General features: G+C 48.8%; 2 protein-coding genes across 3 annotated transcripts in view; one reads left to right on the forward strand and one right to left on the reverse strand.

Moving 5' to 3' along the window:
• Positions 1-20,294, reverse strand: part of Vang (Strabismus domain-containing protein Vang) — a 206,935-nt gene that overhangs the window by 21,037 nt on the left and 165,604 nt on the right. The window lies entirely within an intron of this gene.
• On the forward strand, positions 5,477-6,043 carry LOC123770392 (uncharacterized). The gene has a single exon (XM_045762234.1). The coding sequence runs from the start codon at positions 5,477-5,479 to the stop codon at positions 6,041-6,043; it is 567 nt and encodes a 188-aa protein (XP_045618190.1).

A 20,294-nucleotide genomic window follows, 5' to 3' on the forward strand; every position in this document is an offset into this window, starting at 1 on the left:
TACCCAGGACTGAGGACCTTACCAGCCCCCTGGATGCTCGTAGCACTCTCCATCTTGGATAATCTACCCCCCTATCCCACGCCCCGTTACTCTATCCCCACACCTGTTGCTCTTTCTGGCGTCCCGTTACTCTACTCTCACTCCTTGTTGCTCTACCCTCACGCGTCACACATCTTTATATTAATAATACTCCCGGTACACGTTACAGCTGTTATATTCCTCCGAGCCAAGCCGGCCTCTCTGTGGAGACGGAAATAAACACAAGATTAATGTGGCACACTTGGCGGTGTCTTTTGTCCTCCAGCGGGAGGTGGTGGGCGCCGGGGCCCCCGCCTGCACCATCGCCACACTCACACAACCTTCACACTCAATTATTTAATGACGCCACTGAAACAACTCGCGCTCCTGCCGGGGGAATAAACCAGAACTATTATTGTTCATATGTATACAGTGGTGAATGGTTGAATAAATATAACTTTGTACTAAACTCTTTGTCATTATAAACCGCCTGAGTCCAAGCCTTACACCAGCTGACTATACAGAGGTACACCAGTTTATACCTCAGTACACCGGGTGAGTATGCTTCAGTACACCAGTATAAAGAGAAAATCAGTAGGAGCCACTGGGAGGATTCGAACCCACACACCAAAACATGGTCATTGTAACATGGGATTCAATTGAATCCAGTAGGAATCCTGAGGCCCACTTCCACTAAAGCCCAATAAGGGGTTTCATGCAATGCACCCATGCAAGCAGGCGGGAGACATATACTAATTTACACTTGGAAAATACTAGAAGGACTGGTTCCAAATCTGCACACAGAAATATCATCATATGAGAATAGGATGCATGGCAGGATGTGCAGAATATCCCCTTTGAAAAGCGGAGGTGCAATAGGTACGCTGAGAGAGAACTCTGCCAACATCAGAGGCCCGAGACGGTTCAACACGCTTCCACTACACAACTGGACGACCTCTCACGGCGTTCAAAAGATAATTCGATAAACCTCCAAAGGATACCTAATTAACCAGGCTGTGATTCATACGCCAGGCTGCGAGCAGCCGCGTCCAACAGCCTGGTTGATCATATTACCAATCAGGAGACCTGGTCAGAGATCTGGCAACGGGGACGTTGACCCTGGAGACCATGACAAGGTAACCGCAACAAGTGACCATGGTGTGGTGGATAAACACACAACACTACCACACGCCTTGAGGTTACCTTGAGATTAACTTGAGGTGTTTCCGGGGCTTAGCGTCTCCGCGGCCCAGTCGTTGACCAGGCCTCCTCGTTGCTGGACTGGTCAACCAGGCTGTTGGAAGCCTGGTTGATAGATAGCGACACAAACGACTTTTTAACCTTCTTCCTGAAAGTAGCGCCCAAGAACCGCGGCAGTTACCTGGTTGATGGGGTTCTGGGACTTCTTCCAGAAGGGCTGTTTGACGTGGCTGCTCGTAGCCTGACGTATGAGTCACAGCCTAGTTGATCAGGTATCCTTTGGAGGTGCTTATCCAGTTCTCTTTTGAACACTGTAAGGGGTCTGCCGGTTATGCCCCTTATGTGTAGTGGAAGCGTGTTGAACAGTCTCGGGCCTCTGATGTTGATAGAGTTCTCTCTCTCAGAGTACCTGTTGAACCTTTACTTTTCAACGGGGGTATTCTGCACATCCTGCCATGTCTTCTGGTCTCATGTGATGATATTTCTGTGTGCAGGTTTGGGACCAGCCTCTCTATTATTTTCCACGTGTAAATTATTACGTATCTCTCCCGCCTGAGCTCAAGAGAATACAGATTTAGGCTCTTTAGTCGGTCCCAATAGTTTAGGTGTTTTACCGAGTGAATTCTAGCAGTAAAGGATCTCTGCACGCTCTCCAAGTCAGCAATTTCTCCAGCTTTGAAAGGGGCTGTCATTGTGCAGCAGTACTCCACTCTAGAGAGCACAAGCCTTTTGAAAAGTATCATCATCGGTATAGCATCTCTAGTGTGAAAGTTTCTTGTTATCCACCTGTCATTTTTTTGCAGTTGTGACGGCTACTTTATTGTGTTCTTTAAAGGTAAGGTCTTCCGACATGAGTACACCCAGATCCTTTACTTTGCCTTTTCGTTCTATGTTATGATTTGACTAAGTTTTCTACGTGGTTTCCATTTTTATATTATACGCCAGGCAGAGCAGCGACGTGTTGGCGCGTCCTGGACCATTGCCACATTGCGAGTAGCTCACTTCCCCGACTGACAACAGATGGCACTAGGCGAATCTCAAGCAGGTATTAACAGGCGGTACCACCGCCTGCCAGCATGTCCAGTACGCTACACATACTTGCAGCTCAAGGTTACCATCGTCAAGATGCTTCGTATAATCTGACGGCAGTCACCGATGTCTTGTGGAGAAGACCCTATATCACCCAATTTCCACCTATATGTAAAGTGGGACTGTATGGTTTGGGTGTAAAGGAAATGTAATGATGAAATTGAGCATTGAGGTAGTTTTAGAGACTGGGGGTATTATTAGAGGATGGTGCTTGTGATGCCCCGCGCCCACCCCTGCCCACCACCGTACCCACCAATACACACATAGTGGTTCACATCTGCCAGAAATCAAGCATATCCTAAGGGAACATATCTATGTAGTCTCGGTGCCTGTGGATACCAACACAATCCTTGCCCACATATGAATACGAACACAACGTACACCCCAACTAGAGATACTGATAACTTCCCCCTCCCCCCCCCCAAACACACATCCTTTTGGCAACACTTTTGACACCACTTTCACCACACTTGCCACCTCCTCCACGTCCGAATGTATTTTTCGTTCCCTTGTGTGGATCCGGACACATTACTTCTGCCCAACTGGGAATCCTGCCCTCTCGCGAAGCCAAAGATGCTCTCTGATGCCCCCCTGTGAATCAGAACCCAATGAATCTAAACAACAACCCCCCCCCCCCACACACAATCCACTCATGTGGATTCAAACACTCCCACACCTGCCAATTCTGTGGGGCTCCAAACCCCACTAACTCACACCCACTTTAAAAAATCCGTACGTCACCACTTCCTTCCGCATTGTGGATTCCTGTCCACCTGCTCGCGTATGTACATACCTGCCTGCGTATGTACATACCTGCCTGCGTGTAATCCACCCACACACGTGCTCGCGTATGAACACACATCTGCCTGCGCCAACACAACCCAGCCTCTAGCACTCCCCGTCTGACGGATCTTCAATGTGAAGTTAAACAAAGACGGTAAATTCAAGGACAGAGAGTGACAGGGTTCAGGGGAGAAACAGAAAGTGACAGTAATGACGGGTCAGATACAGACAGCCCTCGTTACAGCGACACCCGTCGTCTCGAGGGGAGGAGGGGGAGGGAGGCTACAGTCATTCTCTTTTTTTGTAATTCTTCAGTGGTAAATATTCCTGAACTTTGGTAGTTTATTGGGCTCGTTGTCTGGTAGGCTCTGTCTGTCTAGTCTAGCTGTATATAGGGCCTATGTCTGTCTGTCTAGGTGTATATAGATCCTATATCTGTCTGTCTAGCTGTATATAGGACCTATGTTCGAGTGGAAATTGCACCAGGTACACAACCTTTTGTCATTTGGGGTCATGATCCCGAACAACCCCGCCACCACAACATCCTTCAACACATCCTGCTAGGCCCCTATCCCACAAGCACCACCAAACGATACTCACTATCCACTCACCCCCTTGGGGATAGTCTCCCTCACACCTGGTTGATGGGGTTCTGGGAGTTCTTCTACTCCCAGAACCCCAGAACTTCTACTTCTCACAAGTCGAGCCTGGCCTCGGGCCGGGCTTGGGGAGTAGAAGAACTCCCAGAACCCCATCAACCAGGTATCAACCAGGTATCAACTCCCCAAGCCCGGCCCGAGGCCAGGCTTGACTTGTGAGAGTTTGGTCCACTAGGCTGTTGCTTACACCTTTCTCTCCACCGCAAATTAAAAACCTGACAGTGATATAACAAGAATCTCATAAACCAATCCACAAGGGACGTGATGAGGAACCTCATAAATACATGAGGTTCGAACCTCATGTATTTATGAGGAAATAGGACGGAACCCCCACGTCCTTGTAGAGTGCAGAGCCGGGTTCCGTCAAGATGTACTGCCTTCGTATCTTCTCTTAAACACTGTTGGGCACCATTCCTTTCCCTCCGTCCCATCCTAAATCCTTATCCTGATCCCTTCCAAGTGCTATATAGTCGTAATGGCTTGGCGCTTTCTCCCTGATAGTTCCCTTCCCCTGCTTCCAGTTAGTTACACTTCGTGGTCTGTCATATCTTGATCAACCCCCCCCCCTTTATGGGCTATTCATGCCCGTGCCACCTATTGGGTGGCTTAATCTTCATCAATCAATCTTGATCAGTTAGTATCTACCTTTCATGGGAAGGGGGGGGGGGGGTCCGGGGTGTATGGTCCTCTATGATCTAGCTCCTGGTTGATGGCATGATCAGCCAAACTGTTGGTGTTTACAGCTTGCACTCCGGTTTAGGTATCACAGCCCGGCTGATTACGTGCCCAAATTAGGTCATTAAAGCTCATATTAAAGGGCTTTTAAAAAGCTTTGTAGCTCAGTGGAAGGTCCTGAAGCTTAGTAGTTCATATTGACGGGACTCACAACCTGAGGTCCCGGGTTCTATTCCCGCGGGGGGACGAGGACGGTAGGGGCGTTTCCTTTCACTTGATTCCTCTGTTCACCTAGGAGTCGTTAATGATTCTTGAGATGATTTCGGGGCTTTTTAGTGTCCCCGCGGCCCGGTCCTCGACCAGGCCTCCACCCCCAGGAAGCAGCCCGTGACAGCTGACTAACACCCAGGTACCTATTTTACTGCTAGGTAACAGAGGCATAGGGGTGAAAGAAACTCTGCCCATTGTTTCTCGCCGTCGCCCGGGATCGAACCCGGGACCACAGGATCACAAGTACAGTGTGCTGTCCGCTCGGCCGACCGGCTCCCGACCTGGGTAGGAACACACACATCGTGGCTCAGGAGTCAACCGGAGGGGACAAGGCCGACAAGTACCCGCCACCATGTGCAGTCCTCCACGACCGGGAACTGAAAAAGCGACAGTCAAGAGCAGACTACTCACTACCTCGCACAAATGACTTCCTAATGACTTAATTACTGCACAGAAACTCGACCAGATCCACCGGCCGAGCTTCGTCTGGTTCTTGTAGCAATTGCTTGAGGTCATTACACATACGTGTTCGTGACGGCACTCAAAAGTTTACTACTGTGAAACAAGTACAGGATGATGTTGCCCAGACCACACACTAGACGGTGAAGAGACGACGACGTTTCGGTCCGTCCTGGACCATTCTCAAGTCGATTGTCGACACAATCAACTTGAGAATGGTCCAGGACGGACCGAAACGTCGTCGTCCCTTCACCGTCTAGTGTGTGGTCTGGTCATCATACTTCAGCCACGTTATTGTGACTCCTCGTCTGCACAAGCACAGGATGAATACGGCGGGCGGGCGGGAAGACACAGGCGGGCGGGAGGACACGGGCGGGCGGGAAGACACGGGCGGGCGGGAGGACACGGGCGGGCGGGAAGACACGGGCGGGCGGGAAGACACGGGCGGGCGGGAAGACACAGGCGGGCGGGAGGACACGGGCGGGCGGGAAGACACGGGCGGGCGGGAAGACACGGGCGGGCGGGAAGACACGGGCGGGCGGGAGGACACGGGCGGGCGGGAGGACACGGGCGGGCGGGAAGACACGGGCGGGCGGGAAGACACGGGCGGGCGGGAAGACACGGGCGGGCGGGAAGACACGGGCGGGCGGGAAGACACGGGCGGGCGGGAAGACACGGGCGGGCGGGAGGACACGGGCGGGCGGGAGGACACGGGCGGGCGGGAAGACACGGGCGGGCGGGAGGACACGGGCGGGCGGGAAGACACGGGCGGGCGGGAAGACACGGGCTGGCGGGAAGACACGGGCGGGCGGGAGGACACGGGCGGGCGGGAGGACACGGGCGGGCGGGAGGACACGGGCGGGCGGGAGGACACGGACAAACACTTATAAAAATTAGTTTACGACATTCAAGTAACGAAGGAATTTGTGGGCACCGACCTGTGAGATTTATATTTATTTAATTTATATGAATTTATATTTACGTTAATTTGTATACTTCGATAGCAATTTGTATAATGATAAGTGGACTGTATTTCTGCAATAATCTCATAATCTCACAAATCGATCCTCTACACATTAGGGGGGGGTTATTAAATTAATATATATGCAGCCAATCAAACTACAGAAATAACTACATACATTAAAGAGGTTCCTTATCTTATAGTACAGCAGGTTAGTCCACCAGGTATAACTAGGGTGTAGACACCAAATTATCCTCTTTGAGGTAGCTTCCATATCACCCAGTAACTGGTGCACAAATCTTGCTTCCTCGTCTTGACCTGTCAAAAGTGCGCTAGCTGTGAAGCCAGAAACCTATATATGACAAGTATATCAGAGAAAACAGTACATGGAACATGAAGACCTGGCTTAATTACCTTTAGTTTGAGGCTTCCATGTGATCTAACCGGGTCACCCTATATAATGACATTAATGGCCACTAATGATAAATAATGAGTTTCGGAAAGAACACTTAACTTGATTTGTTGACAGCGTGTTGACAGATGGTACACCTTTGGTATCCATAACACTACGTCCAAGTAAAATTAACAGGAGCCGAATTTGCTCCCGTGTGAGCCTCTGGTCTCGTATAACAATGGCTGCCCTCCTTCCCCACTCTGACGCCTGGCCTACTTTGTCCAGATTTCAGAAAGTGATAGAAGGGTCACATTTACTCTACTTTAATATTGATAATTAAGTTAATTTATATAAGATGTTTTTATGATGGTAAAGTCCAAAGACTAATGTATTTAAGAATAATTCCCAGCAGAATAGCTGGTGAATTATAATAGTATGTGGTGATGATATCCCGTTTTCTTTAGACGGTAATTCCACTACAAGTTACGTTTTCTATGGGTAACTTGTTTATACAACACAGCTATTATCTGTATGATATTAAATAGTGTCGGATTTTCCGACAGAATTGTCCTGTGTTTACATGTGGCGGCTTTTGAGAGTCCACCTGCGTCCCTGGTGGAGACCCGGAGAGTAAGAGTATTAAGCTTATGTTAGCAGCTCGCGGCCCATCATAGTCCTGTTAATCCAACTCCTGCACAATCTTCTTTACTTTCCTTTTGAAATCAACATTTGTTAACTTTTGTAAACGCACATTTATGACATTATGTAAAAAAGACCCATCAAACACTGTTTACATGGGGCAGAAGTAAATCTGTGTATTTCTGTATGTAAGTTAGATTAGCATTTTATATGCACTACAATCATCCTGTGGTTGATTGTACAATACAACACTGAACTATATGTTTAACACATCTCTAACCCTGTCCATGGAGAACAGAAGAAAATGAATATATGCTGATTAGCATTGTAAATGTGTGGCCACGTCTGTGGTAGAAAAATAATATTAAAAAATACTCTCCCACCACATACATGGAGCATAACCAGCCGACCTTGAGGTTATATTGAGATGATTTCGGGGCTTAGCGTCCCCGCGGCCCGGTCCTCGACCAGGCCTCCACCCCCAGGAAGCAGCCAGTGACAGCTAACTCCCAGGTACCTATTTACTGCTAGGTAACAAGGGCATAGGGTAAAAGAAACTCTGCCCATAGTTTCTCGCCGGCGCCCGGGATCGAACCCGGGACCACAGGATCACGTGCCCAGCGTGCTGTCCGCTCGGCCCCCCGGCTTCCTCTCATCACATCACACCACCACACCACCACCATCACCACACCCACCACCACCACACCACACCACCACACCAACACCACCACACCACACCACACCACCACCACCACACCACCACCACCACCACCACACCACACCACCACCACACCACACCACCACCACCACCACCACACCACACACCACCACACCACCACCACCACCACACCACACCACCACACCACCACACCACACCACCACCACCACACCACCACCAACAGGAGAGCGCGCCAGTAAGGACCGCTGGTGTAAACAACAGCTGGGGGCCGCCAGCCGTTACATGAATGACTGCCAACAAAAACTTGCCGTGACCTGCGGCCGGCCGAGCGGTGTGTGACAGTAGCGGGAGGGAGCCATCATACCAGGCACTGCCTCGCGTGTACCACACCTGTCCCCCTACACCTGTCCCGTCCCCTCTACACCTGTCAGGTCGCCCCCACACCTGTCCTGCAGCAGCAAGGGGGGCGGGAGCACCCAGGGAAGGGAAAGCGAGAATAGCCATAGAGTCCAAAGTTACAACTTGGAAAGCAACTGGATTAAGAGAGAATAATGTTACTTTATGAGCCAAGGAAAGGGAGGAGGAGGAGGAGGAGGAGGAGGAGGAGGAGGAGGAGGAGGAGGAGGAGGAGGAGGAGGAGGAGGAGGAGGAGGAGAAAGAGGAGAGTGGAGCCAGCAGCAGAAGGAAGACATGACCCTTACAGGTGCCCTGTCATGTCATGGAAGACATGACCCTTACAGGTGTCCTGTCATGTCATGTAACACATGACCCTTACAGGTGCCCTGTCATGTAAGACAGGGCACCCTGTCATATCCCCCATGGCCATGATAGGTACATGCAGCTTAGATGAACTTTAAGTAGAAGAGAGCATACAGGAAATAGCAGATACATTCTTTATCACAATCAAATACCTCAAACAAGCTCAAGTATGACTTGGCAACAAGTATATCCTAGGGGCGTGACGGCTGAGTGGACAGCGCTCATGATTCGTAGTCCTAAGGTTCCGGGTTCGATCCCCGGCGGAGGCGGAAACAAATAGGCCAAGTTTCTTTCACCCTGATACACCTGTTCACCTAGCAGTAAATAGGTACCTGGGAGTTAGACAGCTGCTACGGGCTGCTTCCTGGGTGTGTGTGTGTGTAACAAAAAGAGGAGGCCTGGTCGAGGACAGGGCTGCGGGGACGATGAGCCCCGAAATCATCTCAAGATAACCAAGATTACCTGTTGCTGCTTTCGGGGATTTCAATGTCCCCGCGACCAGGGGGTCAGATTCACGAAGCAGTTACGCAAGTACTTACGAACGTGTACATCTTTCCTCAATCTCTGACGGCTTTGGTTACATTTATTAAACAGTTTACAATATAAAGCATGAAATCCTCTTTTACAAGCATGAAAACTTCCCAATCAATTGTTGTTATTGTTATAAACAGCCTCCTGGTGCTTAGGAGCTCATTAACTGTTTAATAATTGTAAACAAAGCCGCCAAAAATTGAGAAAAGATGTACAGGTTCATTGCCTGTACAATGCATGCGTAACTGCTTCCTGAATCTGGCCCATGGGCAGATTTTAGTAAGTAGGTGATTTTCACCCAAATTTCACCAAATCTTAGATTTCTTTCTTAGATTTCACCAAGCCCTAGCAAGTAGGTGGTCAGGTCAACCAGGCTGTTGGAGAGAGGTGAACGCAGACAGAAGGAGAGTTGACCAGGTGCCCCTTCTCTTGTGGCCGGCGTGTCGACATCTGATCACCTACACTCCTTATAGGTAAAGCTATTTCATCACCCGGCCCACTGACACGGGGCCGACGGCCACCTGGGGGTGACTAGGTGACCAGCACCACCTACACCACCTGCACCATCTGCGTCACCATCTACCACGCCAAACCACCCTTCTCAACATCTCGCCCGTCCTCTCCAGCGTTCAAAACGTCACAAAAATGATGTACCAAATTGGCTGTGATTCATACGAGCAGCTGCGTCCAACAGTAGCTCACCAGACTTCCAACCAGGAGGCCTGGTCAGAGACCGGGCCGCAGGGACACTGATCCTCGGAACCGTCACAAGGGGGAACCCTAATCTATTCAAGGACCCACGATAGAAAACGGGACCTCACATCAATTTTGCGATCCGCCAAGATTTTTAATACAACTTTCTTTTATGTTTGGGGACTTTTACGTTCAATGTTTTTACGTTACGTAATTACTTTTACGTTACGTAGCATTGTTACTTTTGTTACGTTAGGCAATTACTTTTACGTTACGTAGCATTGTTATGCGAGAAGACAGGTTGTTTCATCTATGACGCATGCTTCACAAGCTGCGTGCGTCCTTGTGGAACTACACACACACACACACGCACACGCACACGCACACGCACACACACACAGTGTCAGAGTGGTTGACAAATGGAATGCACTAGGAAGTGATGTGGTGGAGGCTGACTCCATACACAGTTTCAAGTGTAGATATGATAGAGCCCAGTAGGCTCAGGAACCAGTACACCTGTTGATTGACGGTTGAGAAGCGGGACCAAAGAGCCAGAGCTCAACCCCCGCAAGCACAACTAGGTGAGTACACACACGAACAGAACATGTATTTCCGCGTCAAGCAGTAAAAGGAGACCTATAATAGGGCCAGAGTAACTGGCTCAATTATCATGTATAATACCGTATAATATCATGTATAATACTCAATTATCAATATAATTATATAATATAATATCATGTATAATACTCAATTATCATGTATATGTTAATACCGGGGTTGTGTTGCCATCTTGCAGTGCCACACAGACTTCACACTCACCTTGAGGGGCCTCGTAGCCTGGTGGATAGCGCGCAGGACTCGTAATTCTGTGGCGCGGGTTCGATTCCCGCACGAGGCAGAAACAAATGGGCAAAGTTTCTTTCACCCTGAATGCCCCTGTTACCTAGCAGTAAATAGGTACCTGGGTGTTAGTCAGCTGTCACGGGCTGCTTCCTGGGGGTGGAGGCCTGGTCGAGGACCGGGCCGCGGGGACACTAAAAAAAAAAGCCCCGAAATCATCTCAAGATAACCTCAAGATAAGATAACCTCACCGTGGTGTGGTCCATGGGCTCTAGAAGGAAGGAATTATCAAGGAAAAGCGCCAAGCCATTACGACTATATAGCACTGGGAAGGGGTCAGGATAAGGATTTGGGATGAGACGGGGGAAAGAAATGGTGTCCCAACCACTTGGACGGTCGGGGATTGAACGCCGATCTGCACGAAGCGAGACCGTCGCTCTACCGTCCAGCCCAAGTGGTTGGGTTCATGGGCTCTAGAACCATTCCTCTCATTACGAATACATTCAGAGTTCTGCGAAATACTACGGTACGGAAAGGTGAAGGTTTAATCCCACTTTACCTGGAGCATACCTGGATAGGGTTTCGGGAGTTCTTCTGCCCTTCATATTCCTAAAAATTAACTGCTTTCCGGATCAGAGCGCTTGAAGGTTGTTGATGTTATAGATTCAGCTACTCAGAACAAGTTGCAAGTAGCACGGGCTATGGTGAGCCCGTAGTGGACTTACCTGGCACAGGAGCTGTGCTGTGTGAAGGTGGTTTACCTCTCGTCTTAACCTTATGCCGGTTTCAGTTTTTATCTGTATGTTTTCTTCAGCGTTTCCCCTAAGGCAGCATCTGCCCTCTCCTGTGATTTACATGCGAACGCTTTCCAGACATTAGTATTCCGGCCGGAACCTGTCGAGAAGTTGGACCTCCTTGGCGAGGCTGTTTATGACTGGCCGCCACAACCTGTCTCATCCCGTACTTCCTGCAGCTACTTGTCAAGATGCTGCCACAAGCAACAGCCTAGTGGACCAAACTCTCACAAGTCAAGCCTGGCCTCGGGCCGGGCTTGGGGAGTAGAAGAACTCCCAGAACCCCATCAACCAGGTAACTGCCGCGGTTCTTGGGCGCTACTTTCAGGAAGGAGGTTAAAAAGTCGTTTGTGTCGCTATCTATCAACCAGGCTTCCAACAGCCTAGTTGACCAGTCCAGCAACGAGGAGGCCTGGTCAACGACCGGGCCGCGGGAGCGCTAAGCCTCGGAGGCACCTCAAGGTAATCTGTATGTGATGGAAGGATGACAAGGAGTAAAGGTTAAACAAGTTACAGCCCCGCTCCTTTGCCAGGTAAGCCCACTACGGGCTCACCATAGCCCGTGCTACTTGGAACTTTTTTCTTCCTAGTAGTTGAATCGTAAACAACAACAACAACAAGGAGTAAGGGAGTGAGGGGCGTACACCTCGTGGGACTCACTTGTGTACCGTACTCTTAACAAGATATGGTCGACCTTGCCTCACTTTCCCGCCTGAAACGCTACGCGTGTTAATGGCTTTACAAAAATGTAAAAATATCAATCTTATATAATCTCACAATCCCTTTGTACCGTCTTGTGAATACAAATTATTATTATTATTATTATTATTATTATTATTATTATTATTATTATTATTATTATTATATAGCTACGATCACTTTGCATCTTGTAAGAACCTTGAAAAACTATATCCAATTTTTACTTATTATTTCCTTTAGGCCTCATCTTATGGAGCCGGAGCTGAGAGAGAACAACAGGTGGAGTTGGTGGCACAGGTTGTGGTACTGTGGCGCTGTGGTGAAGGGGGGGGGGGGCAGCACCACCCTGTCTGACTCCCTCAGTAACCCCCCCCCCAAAAAAAAAAAAAAACTGACATGAACCCTGGGTGATTACTCCATCATCCTCAAGCTGAACAAAGGACCAGGTGATGAGAGAGAGTGAGAGAGAGAGAGAGAGAGAGAGAGAGAGAGAGAGAGAGAGAGAGAGAGAGAGAGAGAGAGAGAGAGAGAGAGAGAGAGAGAGAGACAGAGACAGAGACAGAGACAGAGACAGAGACAGAGAGACAGAGAGACAGAGAGACAGAGAGACAGAGAGAGAGAGAGAGAGAGAGCTAGCTCCCCAGCACACTAATCACTCCCCCAGACAAATACGAGGAGCGACTGCCAGGTACAAATGGGACGGTGTTCATCTGTCAGTTCCTTCCTGCCTAACTTGGTCAAGGAGGAAGACCAGAGGCGGAGTGACGGGTGGCGCCAGCATACACGGTCACTCTTCCTGCCACGTGTGTGTGTACTCACCTATATGTACTCACCTATATGTGCTTGCAGGATCGAGCATTGACTCTTGGATCCCGCCTTTCGAGCATCGGTTGTTTACAGCAATGACTCCTGTCCCATTTCCCTATCATACCTGGTTTTAAAATTATGAATAGTATTTGCTTCCACAACCTGTTCCTGAAGTGCATTCCATTTCCCCACTACTCTCACGCTAAAAGAAAACTTCCTTACATCTCTGTGACTCATCTGAGTTTCAAGCTTCCATCCATGTCCTCTCGTTCTGTTACTATTCCGTGTGAACATTTCGTCTATGTCCACTCTGTCAATTCCTCTGAGTATCTTATACGTTCCTATCATGTCCCCCCTCTCCCTTCTTCTTTCTAGTGTCGTAAGGCACAGTTCCCTCAGGCGCTCTTCATACCCCATCCCTCGTAGCTCTGGGACGAGTCTCGTTGCAAACCTCTGAACCTTTTCCAGTTTCATTATATGCTTCTTCAGATGGGGACTCCATGATGAGGCGGCATACTCTAAGACTGGCCTTACGTAGGCAGTGTAAAGCGCCCTAAATGCCTCCTTACTTAGGTTTCTGAATGATGTTCTAACTTTTGCCAGTGTAGAGTACGCTGCTGTCGTTATCCTATTAATATGTGCCTCAGGAGATAGATTAGGTGTTACGTCCACCCCCAGGTCTCTTTCACGCGTCGTTACAGGTAGGCTGTTCCCCTTCATTGTGTACTGTCCCTTTGGTCTCCTATCTCCTAGTCCCATTTCCATAACTTTACATTTGCTCGTGTTGAATTCTAGTAGCCATTTCTCTGACCATCTCTGCAATCTGTTCAGGTCCTCTTGGAGGATCCTGCAATCCTCATCTGTCACAACTCTTCTCATCAACTTTGCATCATCCGCAAACATCGACATGTAGGACTCTACGCCTGTAAACATGTCGTTAACATATACAAGAAATAGAATTGGTCCCAGCACCGATCCTTGTGGTACTCCACTTGTTACTGTTCGCCAGTCCGACTTCTCGCCCCTTACCGTAACTCTTTGGCTCCTTCCTGTTAGGTAGTTCCTTATCCATTCTAGGACCTTTCCCCCCACCCCCGCCTGCCTCTCGAGCTTGAACAGCAGTCTCATGTGCGGTACTGTATCAAAGGCTTTTTGGCAGTCCAGAAATATGCAGTCTGCCCAACCAGACTGCATATGTGTGTGTGTGTGTGTGTGTGTGTGTGTGTGTGTGTGTGTGTGTGTGTGTGTGTGTGTGTGTGTGTGTGTGTGTGTGTGTGTGTGTGTGTGTTAAGGTACCAGGCTGTGATTCATCCGTCAGCCTGCGTGGACCCACGTCCAACAGCCTGGTTGATCAGACTAACTAGGAGGCCTGGTTAGAGACCAGGCCGCGGGGATGTTGATCCCCGAAATCAACTCAAGGTAACCTCAAGGTAAGTTAGGTGGTACCTCGCGGCCGGGTGGGCAAAGCTCAGGAGTCGTAGCCCCAAGGAGCCCGGGTTCAATTCCCGGTCGGAACAGAAACAAATGGGCAGTTCCTTTCACCTGATACACCTGTTCCCCCACCAGTAAATACGTACTTGGGAGTTAGACAGCCGCTACGGGCTGCTTCCCGGAGATGCGCCTGCGTTAAAGAGAAATGTGCACAATAGACATGATATAGATAAAACAGGCCGGAGGTCAGTACATTAGACAACCGACGGTTAGAAAGGCGGGGTCCAAGAGTAGAAGCTCAATCGTGCAAACAAAATAGTAAACACAAACACGCTGAATTCACATAGTGAAGTTGGAGCTTCCGGGAAGTAAATAGCAAGTAGAAAATATAGCAAGTTTATTTCCGGCAGGAAGCTGAGCTCAGAAGTAACCTAAGGTAACCTAAGGTAATCTAAGGTAATCTAAGGTAATCTAAGGTAATCTAAGGTAGTCTAAGGTAATCTAAGGCAGTCTAAGGTATCCTAAGGTAGTCTAAGAAGGTAATCTGCCGTATTATCCGGAAGGCCTGGCCGGCGTTCCTGTCCCAGACTGTGGCTAACAACAAATACCTCTCTACTATCAGATGTACACAAGAGCTAAATCCTCCCTCAGTACCAGGAGGACTAACAGTCTTCGGGCAGTCAATCTTATAGCATTATCTTCAGAGACAGGGAACGAGGGAGGCCACGTGGAGAGATCCAGTAATGTCAAGTGTTAATTCTTGGCCGCAATTAGCCGTGTGGCAGACGGCAGTGTTGGCAGGATATCTTGAGGATATCTTGAGTTGATTTCGGGGCTTTAGTGTCCCCGCGGCCCGGTCCTTGACCAGGCCTCCACCCCCAGGAAGCAGCCCGTGACAGCTGACTAACACCCAGGTACCTATTTACTGCTAGGTAACAGGGGCATTCAGGGTGAAAGAAACTTTGCCCATTTGTTTCTGCCTCGTGCGGGAATCGAACCCGCGCCACAGAATTACGAGTCCTGCGCGCTATCCACCAGGCTACGAGGCCCCCTACGGCAGGCCACTGTCAAGTGCTTGGCCACTATCGTGAGGGTCACTGAGGCTTGGCTAGGGTGTCGGGGCCCTGGAGCTGGAGCTCCTGGTGGCTAATTGCCCGCGGTCTCTCTGTCAAGGTCACTATTTCATCCCTTTGTTAAAGTGGCGTCAGCTCCCACAACTACCATTCCTTTCCTCCCGTCCCTACCCAAATCCTTATCCTGACCCCCCTTTCCAAGGGCTATATAGTTGTAATGCCTTGTCGCTTTCCCCTGATAATTCCCATCCTCCCACAACTACCAGGATATCTAAATCCTCAGCGATCAAGATATCTCACCGCGATAACATTATGTAATTAATAATACATATATCTTTCCTGAAAACTAACAGTACTTATCTCTTTCCAAAGTTCACTCCGGATATCTCGACCAAATTACCAGCACCAAGAGGCAAGTGGAACAGCAAGTGGACCAAACTACCAGTAGCAAGAGGCAAGCGGAACAGAGGAGTCGTGGAAGACAGTAAAGAGGATAAGGATTGTAAGGTTTGTAAGTTTTTTTTTTTTTTTTTTTTTTTTTATTATTTTCTACCACAGACGTGGCCACACATTTACAATGCTAACCAGCACATATATGAGGTGGGCCATTCATGCCCGTCCACCAGGAGGCCCAAGACGAGGACCCGAGGAGTGGCATGTCCGAGGGCAGGCTGGAGTGACAGATGGCCCGCAGTGAGTGCCGGAGGGGGTGTTCCTGAGGCAGGTGGGCGGTGGCGGAGGAGGGGGTTCAAGGCCAGGTGGGGCCAGCCCACCCCCCCAAGCTCCCACACTGAAGCTTCCTATCCACCGTCTTATCCTTAAACATCTTAAACATTCTCCGTGGCATGTCCCCCTAACTCCTGGGGCCAGATTCACGAAGCAGTTACGCAAGGACTTACGAATGTGTACATCTTTTCTCAATCATTGGCGGCTTTGTTTACAATTATTAAACAGTTAATGAGCTCCGAAACAACAGGAGGCTGTTTATAACAATAACAACAGTTGAATGGGAAGTTTCCATGCTTGTAAACTGTTTAATATACATAACCAAAGGCGTCAAAGATTGATTAAAGATGCATACGTTCGTAAATGCTTGCGTAACTGCTTCGTGAATCGACGCCTGCTCCTGTGCACTCTCTTCACGTATACTTTGAGTTTCTTCCTTCAAGAAGGCTTTACACACACACACACACACACACACATATATATATATATATATATATATATATATATATATATATATATATATATATATATATATATATATATATATATATATATATATATATATATATATATATATATATATATATATATATATGACAATGTCAGACCACGGAAAACTCAAGGAAATTCCTGTTTCATTTTTCCTCCGTGGTCTGACATTGTCACATTTTTAATCACGTGTTTACTTTCGTGATACACACACACACACACACACACACACACACACATATATATATATATATATATATATATATATATATATATATATATATATATATATATATATATATATATATATATATATATATATATATATATATATATATATATATATATATATATATCTTAAACAATGAGCGCAGGTTGTTCAACATCCTCCCAGCGAGCATAAGAAATATTGCCGGAACAACCGTGGACATCTTCAAGAGGAAACTAGATATGTTTTCTTCAAGAAGTGCCGGACCAACCGGGCTGTGGTGGGTATGTGGGCCTGCGGGCCGCTTCAAGCAACAACCTGGTGGACCAGACTCTCACAAGTCGAGCCTGGCCTCGGGCCGGGCTTGGGGAGTAGAAGAACTCCCAAAACCCCACCAAGCAGGTATCACGCAATATATTTAGTGACAGCGCGAATGCGTGGTTAGTAAGTGAGGCTTACTATGGGTGAGCGGAAAAAGACATATTACTCCAAGCTACGGGCTCACCATAGCCCGTGCTACCTGGAACTGTTTGTTCCAGGTGGCGATAAGGATGATAAGACAATTAGTAGTAGAAGTTACATAAACTAATCATCACATGACGTTATACATATTTCATACATCGTTGCGAACAAGCCTGAACGGTCCCCAGGACTATATGCAACTGAAAACTCACACCCCAGAAGTGACTCGAACCCATACTGCCAGGAGCACTCTGATGGCGTACAGGACACCTTAACCGCTCGACCAACACGACCGGACAAAAGAGGATGGTAGCGATGTATACATCGTTATACATATTTCTGTATGTATCTTCTGTATATGTATAACGATGTATTCATCGTTATACATATTCCTTATCATCCTCAAATAATACTACTTTTTAAACTATGTGGGTGATAGTACCGACACGTAGTATTGGAGCCCCAATAAGCCACTTTTTGTCATTTTGTACAGTTCGGAAAAAAATAAAGCTAAAACCAGACCTACATATTCCTAGGCTTAGTATAGCACATATATGTACTATACTAAAGGTGGGTAACTCCTCTACTGTTACAGCTGGACGATGGCGATCTTGGCCACTGAACAACACAAGAACAAAGAACCACAGACGATAACACACGACAATTTTTGTTTTTAAATCTTGCCCCGAGGGGCGAGTTTATTGGGCAGCGCCACTTATCTTGTGAGTGGACACACCGCCATAGTGACAGTATTGGGCAGCGTCACTCATCTTGTGAGTGGACACACCGCCATAGTGACAGTATTGGGCAGCGCCGCTCATCTTGTGAGTGGACACACCGCCATAGTGACAGTATTGGGCAGCGCCACTTATCTTGTGAGTGGACACACCGCCATAGTGACAGTATTGGGCAGCGTCACTCATCTTGTGAGTGGACACACCGCCATAGTGACAGTATTGGGCAGCGCCGCTCATCTTGTGAGTGGACACACCGCCATAGTGACAGTATTGGGCAGCGCCACTCATCTTGTGAGTGGACACACCGCTATAGTGACAGTATTGGGCAGCGCCACTCATCTTGTGAGTGGACACACCGCCATAGTGACAGTATTGGGCAGCGAAGCTCATCCTGTGAGTGGACACGCCGCCATAGTGACAGTATTGGGCAGCGCCACTCATCCTGTGAGTGGACACACCGCCATAGTGACAGTATTGGGCAGCGCCACTCATCTTGTGAGTGGACACACCGCCATAGTGACAGTATTGGGCAGCGCCACTCATCTTGTGAGTGGACACACCGCCATAGTGACAGTATTGGGCAGCGCCACTCATCCTGTGAGTGGACACACCGCCATAGTGACAGTATTGGGCAGCGCCACTCATCCTGTGAGTGGACACACCGCCATAGTGACAGTATTGGGCAGCGCCACTCATCTTGTGAGTGGACACACCGCCATAGTGACAGTATTGGGCAGCGCCACTCATCCTGTGAGTGGACACACCGCCATAGTGACAGTATTGGGCAGCGCCACTCATCCTGTGAGTGGACACACCGCCATAGTGACAGTATTGGGCAGCGCCACTTATCCTGTGAGTGGACACACCGCCATAGTGACAGTATTGGGCAGCGCCACTCATCCTGTGAGTGGACACACCGCCATAGTGACAGTATTGGGCAGCGCCACTCATCCTGTGAGTGGACACACCGCCATAGTGACAGTATTGGGCAGCGCCACTCATCCTGTGAGTGGACACACCGCCATAGTGACAGTATTGGGCAGCGCCACTCATCTTGTGAGTGGACACACCGCCATAGTGACAGTATTGGGCAGCGCCACTCATCCTGTGAGTGGACACACCGCCATAGTGACAGTATTGGGCAGCGCCACTCATCCTGTGAGTGGACACACCGCCATAGTGACAGTATTGGGCAGCGCCACTCATCTTGTGAGTGGACACACCGCCATAGTGACAGTATTGGGCAGCGCCACTCATCTTGTGAGTGGACACACCGCCATAGTGACAGTATTGGGCAGCGCCACTCATCTTGTGAGTGGACACACCGCCATAGTGATAGTATTGGGCAGCGCCACTCATCTTGTGAGTGGACACACCGCCATAGTGACAGTATTGGGCAGCGCCACTCATCCTGTGAGTGGACACACCGCCATAGTGACAGTATTGGGCAGCGCCACTCATCCTGTGAGTGGACACACCGCCATAGTGACAGTATTGGGCAGCGCCACTCATCTTGTGAGTGGACACACCGCCATAGTGACAGTATTGGGCAGCGCCACTCATCTTGTGAGTGGACACACCGCCATAGTGACAGTATTGGGCAGCGCCACTCATCTTGTGAGTGGACACACCGCCATAGTGACAGTATTGGGCAGCGCCACTCATCTTGAGTGGACACACCGCCATAGTGACAGTATTGGGCAGCGCCACTCATCTTGAGTGGACACACCGCCATAGCAGCATGTACAACACTCCCCAATGTTCTCCGCCTAACATAAACACTCAAATGCTAAAACTTGAATAATGGTCAACACCACAGCAGAGGAAGACACCCTTAGTCTCCTCCTCTACCAACACCAACACAAGACAAAACAATAGAGGAATAACAACAAAACAATAGAGGGACGCCCCGTCTTCTGGAGGTACGACACGAGGGTCGTGCGAGAGAGAGAGACAAGGACTGACGAGGTACTCTTACCTCCAACAGGTCAGATGATTTATTCATGCTGGACTCTGCAGCATTACAACACCCGCATGTAATATAACCACTGGCTGCGGCTGTCTGCCTTCTACGGGCTCACCATAGCCCGTGCTACTAGAAACTTTTTGTTCCCAATAGCTGAATCTATAACAACAAGGGAAGGGAACTATGAAAGAGAAAGCACCAAGCCATTGCGACTATATAGCACTGGGAAGGGGTCAGGATAAGGATTGGGGAT

This window comes from Procambarus clarkii, chromosome 42, assembly GCF_040958095.1.
Source record: "Procambarus clarkii isolate CNS0578487 chromosome 42, FALCON_Pclarkii_2.0, whole genome shotgun sequence".
Taxonomy (NCBI): Eukaryota; Metazoa; Arthropoda; class Malacostraca; order Decapoda; family Cambaridae; genus Procambarus; species Procambarus clarkii.